The sequence below is a fragment of the Ornithorhynchus anatinus genome, chromosome 14 (genome assembly GCF_004115215.2).
Source record: "Ornithorhynchus anatinus isolate Pmale09 chromosome 14, mOrnAna1.pri.v4, whole genome shotgun sequence".
Lineage (NCBI taxonomy): Eukaryota > Metazoa > Chordata > Mammalia > Monotremata > Ornithorhynchidae > Ornithorhynchus > Ornithorhynchus anatinus.
This window is the reverse complement of record NC_041741.1, coordinates 48,334,337-48,348,730: the sequence shown is the minus strand read 5'-3', so window position 1 is coordinate 48,348,730 and position 14,394 is coordinate 48,334,337. Positions and strand designations below refer to the sequence as shown.

Sequence of the window (14,394 nt, the reverse complement as noted above, 5' to 3'; positions counted from 1 at the left end):
GCCCCTGGGGACAGCCGGGGCGAGGCTCTTGATAAATCATCATCATAATAATGATGTTGGTATTTGTTCAGCGCTCACTAGGTGCAGAGCACTGTTCTAAGATGAGGTCACTGAGGCACGGAGAAGTGAAGCGACTCGCCCACAGTCCCCCAGCTGACAAGGGGCAGAGCCGGGATTCGAACCCATGACCTCGGACTCCCAAGCCCGGGCTCTTTCCACTCACCCAGCTATTTGTTAAGCGCTGCCTCGGTGCCGAGCACTGTTCTAAGCGCTGGAGGAGAGACAGCGACAACCTGATGACCCTGTATCTCCCCCAGCGCTTAGAACAGTGCTCGGCACCGAGTCAGCGCTTAACAAATACCAACATTATTATTATTAGTAGTATTATTATTAATCCCCATTTTACAGATGAGGTCACTGAGGCACGGAGAGGTGAAGTGACTTGCCCACAGTCACCCAGCTGACAAGGGGCAGAGCCGGGATTCGAACCCATGACCTCTGACTCCCAAGCCCAGGCTCTTGCCACTGAGCCACGCTGCTTCTCTAATTATAATAATGTTGGTATTTGTTAAGCGCTTACTAGGTGCAGAGCACTGTTCTAAGCGCTGGGGGAGATGCAGGTTCATCAGGTGGTCCCACGTGAGGCTCACGGTCTTCATCCCCATTTTACAGATGAGGGAACTGAGGCCCAGAGAAGTGAAGTGATTTGCCCACAGTCACCCAGCTGACAAGGGGCAGAGTCGGGATTCGAACCCATGACCTCTGACTCCCAAGCTCGTGCTCTTTCCACTGAGCCACGCTGCTTCTCTAAGTGAAGCGACCTGCCCACAGTCACCCAGCTGACAAGGGGCAGAGTCGGGATTCGAATCCATGACCTCTGACTCCCAAGCCCGGGCTCTTTCCACTGAGCCACGCTGCTTCTTCACCGCTCTGCAAATCTCCGACTCCCAACCCGCTCCCCCCCTTGCCTCCCTCAGCCATTCATTCAATAGTATTTATGGAGCGCTTACTCTGAGCAGAGCACTGTACTAAGCGCTTGGAATGGACAACTCGGCAACCGATAGAGACCATGCCTGCCCCACGATGGGCTCAACAACCTCCCCCCAACCCCAGCCTCCGGAGGTCCTTTCCAGCAGTCACCCCTGAGCATTCCTGATGATAATAATAATGTTGGTATTTAAGCACTTACTATGTGCCGAGCACTGTTCTAAGCGCTGGGGTAGACACAGGGGAATCAAGTTGTCCCACATCTCTGCCCCCCCATCCCTCCTGCTGCAAGCGAGAAGGGTCTGGATAAAGAAGTCTGGATAAAGGGTCTGGATGGAGAAGCAGGGTGGTGTAACGTATAGCGCGTGAGCCTGGGGGGGAATCAGGTCATGGGTTCCAATCCCACCTCCACCACTTGTCTCCTGTGTGACCTTGGGCAAGTCACTTCCCTTTTCTGGGCCTCACTTGACCTCGTCTGTAAAATGGGGATGAAGCCTGCGAGCCCCACGTGGGACGACCTGACTACCTTGTATAATAATGTTGGTATTTGTTGGTATTTGTTAAGCGCTTACTATGTGCCGAGCACTGTTCTAAGCGCTGGGGTAGACATAGGGGAATCAGGTTGTCCCACGTGGGGCTCACAGTCTTAATCCCCATTTTACAGATGAGGGAACTGAGGCCCAGAGAAGTTAAGTGACTCGCCCACAGTCACACAGCCGACAAGTGGCAGAGCTGGGATTCGAACTCATGAGCCCTGACTCCAAAGCCCGTGCTCTTTCCACTGAGCACACTGTTGTATCTACCCCAGCGCTTAGAACGGTGCTTGGCACATACTAAGTGCTTAACAAATACCATTATTATTATTATTAGCCACAGAACGGTGACCCTCTAGTCCCCACAGAACGGAGAGTGGGCTTCTGTCATCCTACTGAGAGCTCACCTCCTCCGAGAGGCCCTCCCAGACTGAGCTTCCCCTTTTCCCTCTGCTCCCTCTCTGCCCCCCCCTTCACCTCCCCTCAGCTAAGCCCCCTTTCCCCCATTTCCCTCTGCTCCTCCCCCTCTCCCTTCCCCTCAGCACTCTGCTCATTTTTATATATCGTTATTACCCTACTTATTTTGTTAATGAGACGTCCATCCCCTTCATTCTATTTATTGCTATTGTTTTGTCCGTCCACCTCCCCCGATTAGACCCTGAGCCCGTCAATGGGCAGGGACGGTCTCTATCTGTTGCCGAATTGTCCATTCCAAGCGCTTAGTACGGTGCTCTGCACAGAGGAAGCGCTCAATAAATACTATTGAATGAATTTCTTTTTTTCTATTAATGTTTGTCTGCCCCTCTAAATGGCAAGCTCACTGCGGGCCAGGAATGTGTCTCTTTAATTTATATCGTAATCTCCCAAGCACTCAGTACAGCGTTCTGCACATAGTAGGTGCTCAGTAAATACAGCCGGCTGACTGACTATATCTGAGTGATCTCTGAATGTGGAATTAATAATGTTGGTATTTGTTAAGCGCTTACTATGTGCCGAGCACTGTTCTAAGCGCTGGGGTAGACACAGGGGAATCGGGTTGTCCCACGTGGGGCTCACAGTCTTCAGCCCCATTTTGCAGATGAGGTCACTGAGGCACAGAGAAGTGAAGTGACTTGCCCACAGTCACACAGCTGACAAGTGGCCGAGCCGGGATTCGAACTCATGACCTCTGACTCCAAAGCCCATGCTTTTTCCACTGAGCCATGCTGCTTCTCCTTCTGGGAGTTATGCGACCCCCCCCCGCACCCCATACAACTGCTTTGGCTCCATACAGTTCCCGGCGATTGGTACATTGCCTGGCACATATTCATTCATTCGTTCAATAGTATTTATTGAGCGCTCACTATGTGCAGAGCTCTGTACTAAGCGCTTGGAATGTACAATTCGGCAACAGATAAGAGACAATCCCTGCCCACCGCCGGGCTTCCAGTCTAATCGGGGAAAAATTTAATAATAATAATGGCATCTGTTAAGCGCTTATTATGTGCACAGCACCGTTCTAAGCGCTGGGGGAGATCCAGGGTCATCAGGTTGTCCCACGTGAGGCTCGCAGTTAAGCCCCATTTTACAGATGAGGTGAGTGAGGCACAGAGAAGCGAAGTGACATGAGAAGCAGCGTGGCTCAGCGGAAAGAGCCCGGGCTTTGGAGTCCGAGGTCACGGGTTCGAATCCCGGCTCGGCCACTTGTCAGCCGTGTGCCTGTGGGCAAGTCGCTTAACTTCTCCGTGCCTCAGTGACCTCAACTGTAAAATGGGGATTGAGACTGTGAGCCCCACGTGGGACGACCTGATTCCCCGGCGTCTACCCCAGCGCTGAGAACAGTGCTCTGCACCTAGTAAGCGCTTAACAGATACCAACCTTCTTAAGTGACTCGCCCCCAGTCCCACAGCTGCCAAATGGCAGAGCTGGGATTCGAACCCATGACCTCCGACTCCCCAGCCCGGGCTCTTTCCACGGAGCCACGCTGTTTTTCTAGTAGCACTTAGTAAGCCCTTAACAAACGCCACTAGTATTATCATCTCCGTACCCACCAGCCCAGTTCTGAGGCAGGGGTTCGGACCAGGGGGACCTCAAAGGATCCCCTCCGGGACAGGCAGCCGGTACAGTCCCCTTGTCTCTCAGCCTGGGGCTGCCGAAGAGGAAGAAGAAAGGGAGCGTCTGGGGTCTCGTTCTTCTCCCAGGGGCACGGAAGCAAGGCCGGCGGGGGGGCCTCGGGGCCTCCGGGAAAGTGAAACAGGAAACAGGACATCCTTTATGTCACCAGCCTTCCCCCTGGTCCCTCCCTCTCCCCTGTCCGGGCAGGGAGCGACAGCCCGGACGCTCCTCCAAAGCGCCAGGCCGCAGGCTCAGTGGGGATAAGGGGAAGGGGCCGTGGGGGGTCGGGGGGCAGCCGGGCCCCTCATGGCCCAAACTGTATATGCGTGTGCGTGTTTTGTCTGTGACTCCTCCTCCAGCTGCACCCCACCCTTCCGAGCAGACCGGGAGCCCGTCACTGGGCGGGGATGGTCTCTCTCTGTCGCCCAACGGTCCATTGCAAGCGCTTAGGACGGCGCGCTGCACGTCGTAAGCCCTCCGCAGATACGATTGAATGGACACCCCCCCCCCCCCACCCAGGCCTCAGCCCACGGCGGGCGCCTCGGGTCAAGCTGGGACCGGACGGGACCGAAGCCCGAGGCCAGGGACTGGCCCGAGGCCCAGGTTTGCCGTCTCTTAATCCGCATTTCTACTTACAAAATCGCCTCGGCCCAAAGGGGCTCGTGGGGGCGGAGGAAGAAGCTTTCGCTGGGGCGTTATATTACGGGGGATGGGGTATCTACAGGGCGGGCCGGAGCAGGGCCACGATTCGGGGATGCCGCCTCGTCCCCCTCCCCACCGGCCCCGGCTAGGATAAACGCTTCGGCCACCTCCGCTTGTGCGTGGCCGGGGGAGGCCGGGGCAGCGGGAGGTCCGGGCGGGGCCAGGGGTGAGCCCGGCTGACGCGGAAGCTCCCGTCGTCGCTCACGCGTCCGACCAGCAGGTAGCCGGCCGGGACCCGGGGGCCCCGCGTCAGCCCCCGCGCGCAGTCCTCGTTGATCAGCAGCCACCGCCGCAGCAGCTCCCGCGCCTCGGCCGCAGAGACCCGGCCGCGGCCACTCAGCTCCACGGGCCCCTCCACCTCCAACTGCGGCGGGCCCGGCCCCGCCTTGCGCCGGGTCAGCTTGGCTTTCATCCCTGGGTGGGAAATGGATAATAATCATAATGACGACTGTAGCGTTGGTTAAGCCCTTCCCGTGTGCCAGGCACAGCGCGCGGGTGGATTCACGCAAATCGGGTTGGACACGGTCCCTGCCCCGCCCGGGGCTCACGGTCTCCATCCCCATTTTACAGATGAGGTCACCGAGGCCCAGAGAAGTGAGACGGCCCGTCCAAGGTCACGCAGCAGACGTGTGGCGGAGCGGGGATTGGAAGCCACGACCTTCCGACCCCCGGGCCCGGGCCCCGGCCACCGCACCGCGTCCCCCCGCCGCCGCCGTCAGCGGTCACGCCCCACCCCCAGCCCCGGCACCCGGGCCGGGGGACCGGAGGGAGTCTGCCCACACCCCGGGGGGAATGTCCGCCTCCGGACATGCCGGACTGGAAGGTCCCCGAAGGCAGGGATCCTGTCCACCAACTCTGTGGGGTGGTCCTGTCCCCGGCACTCAGTACAGCGTCTGCGCTCAGCAAGCGCTCGATATTCATTCTTTCATTCATTCGATCGTATTTATTGAGCGCTTACTGTGTGCAGAGCACTGTATTAAGCACTTGGGAGAGTGCTCCCAGTGGATCTTCCCACCCCTCCTGAGAAGCAGCGTGGCTCAGTGGAAAGAGCCCGGGCTTGGGAGTCGGAGGTCATGGGTTCGAATCCCGGCTCCGCCACTTGGCAGCTGTGTGACCGTGGGCAAGTCACATCACTTCTCTGGGCCTCGGTGACCTCATCTGGAAAACGGGGATGAAGACGGTGAGCCTCACGAGGGACAACCTGATGACCCTGTATCTACCCCAGCGCTTAGAACAGTGCTCGGCACCTAGTAAGCGCTTAATCCATACCAACATTATTATTATTATTTGCAACCCCCGGTCACCTCCTCCGGGAAGCTTTCTCAGATTCCTCTGACCCACTCTCCTCTGAGAATTTTGCCTCCCGAGGCTGGGGGTTGGAAGGGCTGACTTCTCTGGGGTCACACCTGCCGGGTTGCCTGCTAATAATAATGCTAATAATCATGTTGCCATTTGTTAAGCGCTTACTACGTGCAGAGCACTTTTCTAAGCGCTGGGGTAGATACAGGGTCATCAGGTCGTCCGACGTGAGGCTCACAGTTAATCCCCATTTTACAGATGAGGTAAGTGAGGCCCAGAGAAGTGAAGTGACTTGCCCACAGTCACAGAGCTGACAAGTGGCAGAGCCGGAATTTGAACCCATGACCTCTGACTCCCAAGCCCGGGCTCTTTCCACTGAGCCACGCTGCTTCTCTGATACTCTGTGCAGAGCACTGTTCTAAGCGCTGGGGGAGATACAGGGTCACCAGATTGTCCCGCGTGAGGCTCACGGTTAATCCCCATTTTCCAGATGAGGTCACTGAGGCCCCGAGAAGTGAAGTGACTTGCCCACGGTCACACAGCTGACAAGTGGCAGATCCGGGATTCGAACCCATGACCTTTGACTCCCAAGCCCGGGCAAATCATATGCAAAACACATGCACATTCAAAGATCTCTGCCCACCCACCCACTGGGGAGGGAGGCCCTGGGGAAGGTCCAAGCCTGGGGGACGATAGAGAGACATAATAATGGATGGTATCTGTTAAATGCTTACTATGTGCCAAGCACTCTGTTAAGCGCTGGGGTAGATACAAGGTCATCAGGTTGTCCTCCTTGGGGCTCAGGGTCTTCATCTCCATTTTACAGATGAGGGAACTGAGGCCCAGAGAAGTGAAGTGACTTGCTCAGAGTCACACAGCTGACAGGTAGCAGAGCCGGGATTAGAACCCATAACCTCTGACTCCCAACCCGGCCTCTTTCCAGTAAGCCACGCTGCTTGTCTAGGCACGCTCGCCCCCCAGCCTTCCGTGTCCCTTACCAAGACCTGCCGGTTTCACCTCTACAATATCGCCAAGATCCGCCCTCTCCTCTCCACCCAGACGGCTACCTTACCGCTACGGGCTCTCGTCAGATCCCGGCTAGACTACCGTGTCGGCCTTCTCTCCGACCTCCCTTCCTCCTCTCTCGCCTCGCTCCGGTCTATTCTTCACTCCGCCGCCCGGCTCATCTTCCCGCAGAGACGATCTGGGCCTGTCACTCCCCTTCTTAAACAACTCCAGTGGTTGCCTATCGACCTCCGCTCCGAACAAAAACTCCTCACTCTAGGCTTCGAGGCTCTCCGTCACCTCGCCCCTTCCTACCTCTCCTCCCTTCTCTCTTTCCACCGCCCACCCCGCACGCTCCGCTCCTCCGCCGCCCACCTCCTCGCCGTCCCCCGGTGTCGCCCGTCCCGCCGTCGACCCCCGGGCCGCGTCCTCCCGCGGTCCCGGAACGCCCTCCCTCCTCACCTCCGCCAAACCGATTCTCTTCCCCTCTTCGAAACCCTACTTAAAACTCACCTCCTCCGAGAGGCCTTCCCAGACCGAGCTCCTCTTCTCCCTCTACTCCCTCTGCCACCCCCCCTTCACCTCTCCGCAGCTAAACCCTCTTTTTCCCCTTTTCCCTCCGCTCCTCCCCCTCTCCCTTCCCTTCCCCACGGCACCGTACTCGTCCGCTCGACTGTATATATTTCCGTTGCCCTATTTATTTTGTTAATGAATTGTACATCGCCTCGATTCTATTTAGTCGCCGTCGGTTTTCACGAGACGTTCTTCCCCTCGACTCTATCGCCATCGTTCTCGTCCGTCCGTCTCCCCCGATCGGACCGTGAGCCCGTCGGACGGCGGGGACCGTCTCTATCTGTTGCCGACTTGTTCGTCCCAAGCGCTTAGTCCAGTGCTCTGCGCATAGTAAGCGCTCAATAAATACTATTGAATGAATGAATGAATGAAAGTGTCCACCCCTCAACCCACCCTGCCGGGACTCAAGCGCTCAGTACAGTGCTTTGCACCCGGTGAGCGCTCAATAAATACGACCGAATGGACGACGGACTCACCGAAGCTGCCGTCGCAGGGCAGGTCCAGGGCTCTCCAGGGCGAGGTGAGCTCTTCCAGTGGGGGGCAACTCTGGCAGGCAGGCGGGGGCAGCACTGCGGAGGGCAGAGGACCACCCCGTAAGGGGTATTTGTTAGGCGCTCACTACGTGCCAGGCACCGTACCAAACTTCGGGGCGAATACCATCCAATCGGGTTGGACACGGTCCCCATCCCACACGGGCCTCGCAATCTGAAATACCAAACTTCGGGGCGAATACCATCCAATCGGGTTGGACACGGTCCCCGTCCCACACGGGCCTCGCAATCTGAAATACCAAACTTCGGGGCGAATACCATCCAATCGGGTTGGACACGGTCCCCGTCCCACACGGGGCTCGCAATCTGAAATCCCCATTTTGCGGATGAGGTAACTGAGGCCCGCAGAAGTTCAGTGACTTGCCCAAGGTCACGCGGCGGACAGGAGGCAGAGCCCGCGAGTCTCCCTGACCCCCAGTCCTCGGCCTGGGAGGGGGCAGTCGGCTCAGGGGACGGGTTCTGATCGGCGGCAGCCTGGGGGTCCCCCGTCTAGCCATTCATCCATTCATTCGATGGTATTTATTGAGCGCTTACTATGTGCAGAGCACTGGACTAAGCGTTGGAACGGACAATTCGGCAACAGATAGAGACGATCCCTGCCCACCGACGGGCTCACGGTCTAATCGGGGGAGAGATTAGACTGATCCCACTGATTAGCCGCCGATCCCACAGGAGAGGGTAGGAATCCCATTTCGCTGCCCCCCAAGAGCAAACCCCCGCAAGGACTGTACCCCCCTCCCCAACCTGTCCGCGGCCCCCCATCCCCATCCACACTCGCGAAAGCACACAAATGCCCGCCGACCGACACAGAGGCTCATAAACGCGCACAGCACACATTTGCCCATTCAAATATACAAACCCAGAGACCTGCATAGACACCCTCACGCCCAGACATCCGCACGTATAGGGAAATAAATACATACGCGTATATACACACGCTCATAAACTCACCATACGCACACACCCAACTTAACAGGACCGTGGGCCACCTGACTGGACTGTAACCAACCCAGCGCTTAACACAGTGCTCGGCACATACTAAGGCCTTAACAGATACGATTATTAGGATTCTTACCACCCAGACCTACCAATCCACCCACCCAAGTACACCCAGTGACACCCGCACTATTAGACTGTAAGCCCGTCACTGGGCAGGGATCGTCTCTGTTGCCGATTTGTCCATTCCAAGCGCTTAGTCCAGTGCTCTGCACATAGTAAGCGCTCGATAAATACCATTGAATGAATTTGGGGACACACCCAGGCCAAACACCATCCCGCCGCCCCATTCCCAGACGCGCAAATGCCCGTCTCCCCGACTCCGTACCTTTGGGGCTGGGTTTGGAGCCCGGGCTGAGGGGGGCCAGACACAGGTCCTCATCGGGGAATCGGTCGCAGTCCAGACTCTCAGGCCAGGCCCGGCCCCAGCAGGCCAGGACGGGGGCACAGCTGTCCCTCACGGCCACGCAGAGGCTCCGGCAGGGCTGGATGAACCTGGGGGAGAGGAAGGGGGGCAAGGAATTTAGGGTCAGAGCGGGCAAAGCCAGCCCTGAACCCACCCTGGTCTCCCCCGGCCCAGCCCCCGACCCAGACCCTCCTAGGGGGTGACCCTCGCAACGCTGGCCACCCCCACTCTCATTCACCACACCGTCCTTCCCTTCCTTGGGCTGCCCGATGGTCAGTGAGCGGCGGAATAGGAGCGGCCAGGCTCGGGACCAAGTTCTGCCCATCAGTGAGCCCCCCGTGGGACAACCTGATTGTATCCATCCCAGTGCTTGGCACAGAGTAAGCGCTTAACGAACGTTATCATTATTATTAAGCACCGAGGTAGATGTATCACCATCGGTTCCGACACAGTCCCGGTCCCACGTGGGGCTCACAGTCTCCGAAGAGGTATGTTAGCCCCATTGTGCAGAGGAGGAAACTGAGGCCAGAAGACCTGGGTCCTTATTCCAGCTCTGCCACTTGCCTGCTGGGTGACCTTTGGGAAAGTCACTTCATTTCTCTGGGACCCAGTTCCCTCATCTGTAAAACTGTCTGTCTCCCCCGATTAGACTGTGAGCCCGTCATTGGGCAGGGACGGTCTCTATCTGTTGCCGCGTTGTCCATTCCAAGCGCTTAGTCCAGTGCTCTGCACATAGTAAGCGCTCAATAAATACTATTGAATGAATGAATGAATGAATGAATAAAACAGAGAGTCAACACCTGTTCTCCCACCTACTTAGACTGTGAGCCCCACGTGGGGTAAGGACTACGTCTTATCCGATTGTATCTCCCACGGCCCTTGTCCCATAGTGAGTGCTTAATAAATACCACTGTTTTCTTATTATCATCATCATCACACTAACATTATTACTCAGGATAAGACGACATGCAAGTTACACTGCCCTTGGCGATGGTAGCCATCGCGGAAGCAGCATGGTGTAGTGGGTAGAGCACGGGCCTGGGAGTCAGAAGGTCATGGGTTCTAATCTCGACTTGCCCTCTTCAAAGCCCTGCTGAGAACTCACCTCCTCCAGGAGGCCTCCCCAGACTGAGCCCCCGCTTTTTCTCCCCTCCTCCTCCCCTCCCCATCGCCCCGACTCCCTCCCTCTGCTCTACCCCCTTTCCCTCCCCACAGCACTTGTGTTTATTTGGACGTATTTATTACTCTATTTTATTCATGACGTGTATAGATCTACAATTCTATTTATCTATTTTGACGGTATCGATGCCCGTCTACTTGCTTTGTCGTCTGTCTCCCCCTTCTAGACCCTGAGCCCGTTGTGGGGTAGGGAATGTCTCTACCTGTTGCCGAGCTGTACTTTCCAAGCGCTTGGTACAGTGCTCTGCACACGAAAAGCGCTCAATAAATGCGATTGAATGAATGAATGAATGAACACTCGTCTGCTGTGAGACCTTGGGCAAGTCACTTCACCTCTCTGTGCCTTAATTACCTCATCTGTAAAATGGGGATTAAGACTGTGAGCCCAACGCCGGTCAAGGGACTGTCTCCAACCCGATCTGCTTGTAGCCACCCCAGCCCTTAGTGATAATAATAATGACGATGATGGTATCTGTTAAGCGCTTACTATGTGCAAAGCACTGTTCTAAGCCCCGGGGTAGATACAGGGTAATCATTGTTGTCCCATGTGGCGTTCCCAGTCTTCATCTCCGTTTTACAGACGAGGGAACTGAGGCTCGGAGAAGCGAGGCGCTTGCCCAAGGTCACACAGGAGCCAAGCGGCGGAGTCATTCATTCATTCATTCATTCATTCAATAGTATTTATTGAGCGCTTACTATGTGCAGAGCACTGGACTAAGCGCTTGGAATGAACAAGTCGGCAACAGATAGAGACGGTCCCTGCCGTCCGACGGGCTTACGGTCTCATCGGGGGAGACGGGCGGACGAGAACGGCGGCGATAGATAGAGTCGAGGGGAAGAACGTCTCGTAAAAACCGATGGCGACTAAATAGAATCGAGGCGATGTACATTTCATTAAGAAAATAAATAGGGTAATAAATATATACAGTTGAGCAGACGAGTACCATTGGAACCCACGTCCTGTGACTCCCAAGCCCGGGCTCTTCCCACTAAGCCACGCCGCTTCTCCAGTGGAGTGCCCGGTACATAGTGAGCGTTTAATAATAATAATGTTGGTATTTGTTGAGCGCTTACTATGTGCAGAGCACTGTTCTAAGCGCTGGGGTAGACACAGGGGAATCAGGTCGTCCCACGTGGGGCTCACGGTCTTCATCCCCATTTTACAGATGAGGGAAGTGAGGCCCAGAGAAGTGAAGTGACTCGCCCCCAGTCCCACAGCCGACAAGTGGCAGAGCTGGGATTCGAACTCGTGAGCCCCGACTCCAAAGCCCGTGCTCTTTCCACTGCGCCACGCTGCTTCTCGATTTACCATAATTAGGAAATATTCTTATTCATTGCTGAAGTTCAGGGGTCTGCACACAGGAAGCGGTCGGTGCGATCGATCCGCCGGATGGATCGACCGATTCCGAATGGCCGGGAGCCTGCGCCCCTCTTTGTCCCGCGTCCCTTAGGGCAGCGGCGGGGCTCAGTGGAAAGAGTCACCGGGGAGGCCGAGGTCGTGGGTTCTAATCCCGCCTCGGCCGCTCGTCAGCTGGGGGACCGTGGGCGAGTCCCTTCGCTTCTCTGGGCCTCAGTGGCCTCGTCTGTAAACTGGGGATGAAGACGGGGAGCCCCACGTGGGACCGCCGACCTGGTCCAGCCCCTTCCCGGTGGACCCCCGGCTACTCACGCGTCCAGGCAGACGGGGGCCAGCAGGGAGCAGAGGAAGGTCCTGACGTGCGGGTGGCAGCGGGTGGGCAGCAGCCTCTGCCAGCCGGCCGCCTGGGGCACGGCCTGGGCCAGGCTCCGGTGGCCCAGGAGGTTGGGCAGTCGCATCTCCGAGGGGCCCCGGCCGGGCTCCCGACAGAGCCCCAGGGCGGCGGGCACCGCCACGCACTTGGTGGTCAGCGAGCCCAGGTCCAGCGCCGCGCCCACCCCCGACGGGGCGCTCAGGGCCAAGGCCAGCCCCACGGCCAGGGGCAGGGCCACGGACGCGGCCATCCCGCCGCCCGGGGCTCCGGGCCGGGGACCCCCGGGGGCCGGGGTGTCACCTCCAAGCTGCGGGGAGGACCTCCGGGCTGCGGGACCTCAGCTGCGACCTGCGGGCAGGAGGCCCCGGGCTGCAGGGAGGAGCTCCCGGGGGCGGGGGGCGGGGGGCGAGCTCCGGGCTGCGGGGTCGGGACCTCCGAGGGGCGGGGGTGTCACCTCCGAGCTGCAAGCAGGAGCTCCCGGGGGCGGGATGGGAGCTCCGGGCTGCAAGGAGGGGCTCCCGGGGGCGGGATGGGAGCTCCGGGCTGCAAGGAGGGGCTCCCGGGGGCGGGGGGCGAGCTCCGGGCTGCAAGGAGGGGCTCCCGGGGGCGGGCTGCGAGCTCCGGGCTGCAAGGAGGGGCTCCCGGGGGCGGGGGGCGAGCTCCGGGCTGCGGGGTCGGGACCTCCGAGCTGCGGGATGGGAGCTCCGAGTTGCAGGGAGGAGCTCCTTGGTGCGGGACGGGAGCTCCGGGCGGCGGGGTCGGGAGGTCCGAGGTGCGGGATGGGAGCTCCGAGCTGCAGGGAGGAGCTCCGAGGTGCGGGGTCGGGAGGTCCGAGGCGCGGGAGGAAGCCCGAGGTGCGGGATGGGAGCTGCGGGCTGCGGGTCCGGGGCTTTATATCCCCGGGGAGAGGGCAGGCGGCCGCTCCCGTCCGTCCCCCGGCCCGCCCCCCGCCCCCCGCCCCCCATCCCCGCCTCGGCGGCTCCCCGATCTTATCGGGCGGAGGCTCCGGCCCGGCCCCGAGATTGCTGAGATAACGGGGCGGGGGGGAGGACGGAAGACCCGAGAGAGTCTCCGTGGAGCGTCTGCGGGGTCCCCGGGACCGGGGGGGGGGGGGGGGGGAAGGGGAGGGGTCGAGGGGAGGAGGGAGAGGTCAAGGGGGAGAGGGGAGGGAGACCCCCTGGGTGGACGGGGGGAGGTGGGGCACCGGGCCTCGAACCCACCACCTGCAGCGGCGCCGGGCGGCCAGACGGTCTGTCTGGACCGGGGGGCGGGGGGGGGGGGGGGGGGGTCGGGGTCCTGGCGGGCAGGCAGCGGGCGCTTATCACAGGGACGTTTGGTGTGGCCGCCGATGACCCCGGGAGTGTCCCCCACTAGCGGGCGGGGGGCAGGGCCCGGCCCACCCATCCCTGCCTCCTCTTCCTCGACCCTGCCCCACTTGGACCTCCGGGCATCCCAATTCCCAAATCTCCAGGTGTCACCCGGTCCTCTCCTCCAACTCCGAGCTGGCCGACTCCTAGGGATTGTCCGGAGGGACGGGAGATTCCTCGGGCTTTCCCCTCTGGTAATCCCGGCTCCGCCACGTGTCCGCAGCGTGACCTCGGGCGAGTCACTTCGCTTCTCGGGGCCTCGGTTCCCTCATCTGTAGAATGGGGATGAAGACCGTGAGCCCCACCTGGGACAACCTGATGACTCTGCATCCACCCCAGTACTTAGAACGGTGCTTGGCACGTAGGAAGCGCTTAATAAAGACCGTCGTTATTATTGTTTGCTGGGCCTCGGGAACCCCGTCGAAGAATGGGGATGAAGACCGTGAGCCCCTCGTGGGACCACCTGATTACCTTGCATCCACCCTGGCGCTTGACACGTAGTAAGTGCTTAACGAATACCGTACGTATTCATTCGTTCGATAGTATTTAGGGAGCGCTTACTAGGTGCGGAGCACTGTACCGAGCGCTTGGAATGGACAATCCGGGAACAGATAGAGACCGGTCCCCTCCCGACGACGGGCTCGCGGTCTAACCGGGGGAGACGGACGGCGGAGTGAAACAGAACGAAACGAAAACGAGACGACATTATCGCGATGAATCGAACGAAGGGGATACGCTCCTCATTAACAAAATAAATAGGGTGATTAAAAAAATATATACAAATGAGCACAGCGCCGAGGGGAGGGGGAACATGGACCCGAACGTGGGGCAAGCAAACACACGTTCATTCAGTCCTATTTCTAGGGGGCTTGCTAAGCGCTTGACATTCCAAGCGCTTAGTACGGTGCTCCGCACATAGTAAGCGCTCAATAAGCGCTACTGAATGAATGAACAAATGCCACCATCGTCATG

At 58.7% G+C, this 14,394-nt stretch overlaps 1 protein-coding gene across 1 annotated transcript; it reads right to left on the bottom strand.

Moving 5' to 3' along the window:
- Positions 1–4,129: 4,129 nt before the first annotated feature.
- LOC114816465 (secreted frizzled-related protein 1-like) lies at positions 4,130–12,305 on the bottom strand. The gene is made up of 4 exons (XM_029078686.2): positions 11,995–12,305; positions 9,069–9,235; positions 7,670–7,762; positions 4,130–4,730 (listed from the first exon to the last, which is right to left on the bottom strand). The coding sequence occupies exons 1-4, from the start codon at positions 12,303–12,305 to the stop codon at positions 4,402–4,404; spliced, it is 900 nt and encodes a 299-aa protein (XP_028934519.1). The 3' UTR covers positions 4,130–4,401.
- Positions 12,306–14,394: the final 2,089 nt, after the last annotated feature.

Bases quoted from the DNA above. Each gene is read 5' to 3' on its own strand.
- LOC114816465 (XM_029078686.2), bottom strand. From the start codon at position 12,305: ATGGCCGCGTCCGTGGCCCTGCCCCTGGCCGTGGGGCTGGCCTTGGCC. The intron at 9,236-11,994 runs GTGAGTAGCCGG...CCTCTCCCCCAG, and splicing joins GCCCCCGTCTGCCTGGACGC to GTTCATCCAGCCCTGCCGGA. The intron at 7,763-9,068 runs GTACGGAGTCGG...TGCCCTCCGCAG, and splicing joins CTCCAAACCCAGCCCCAAAG to TGCTGCCCCCGCCTGCCTGC.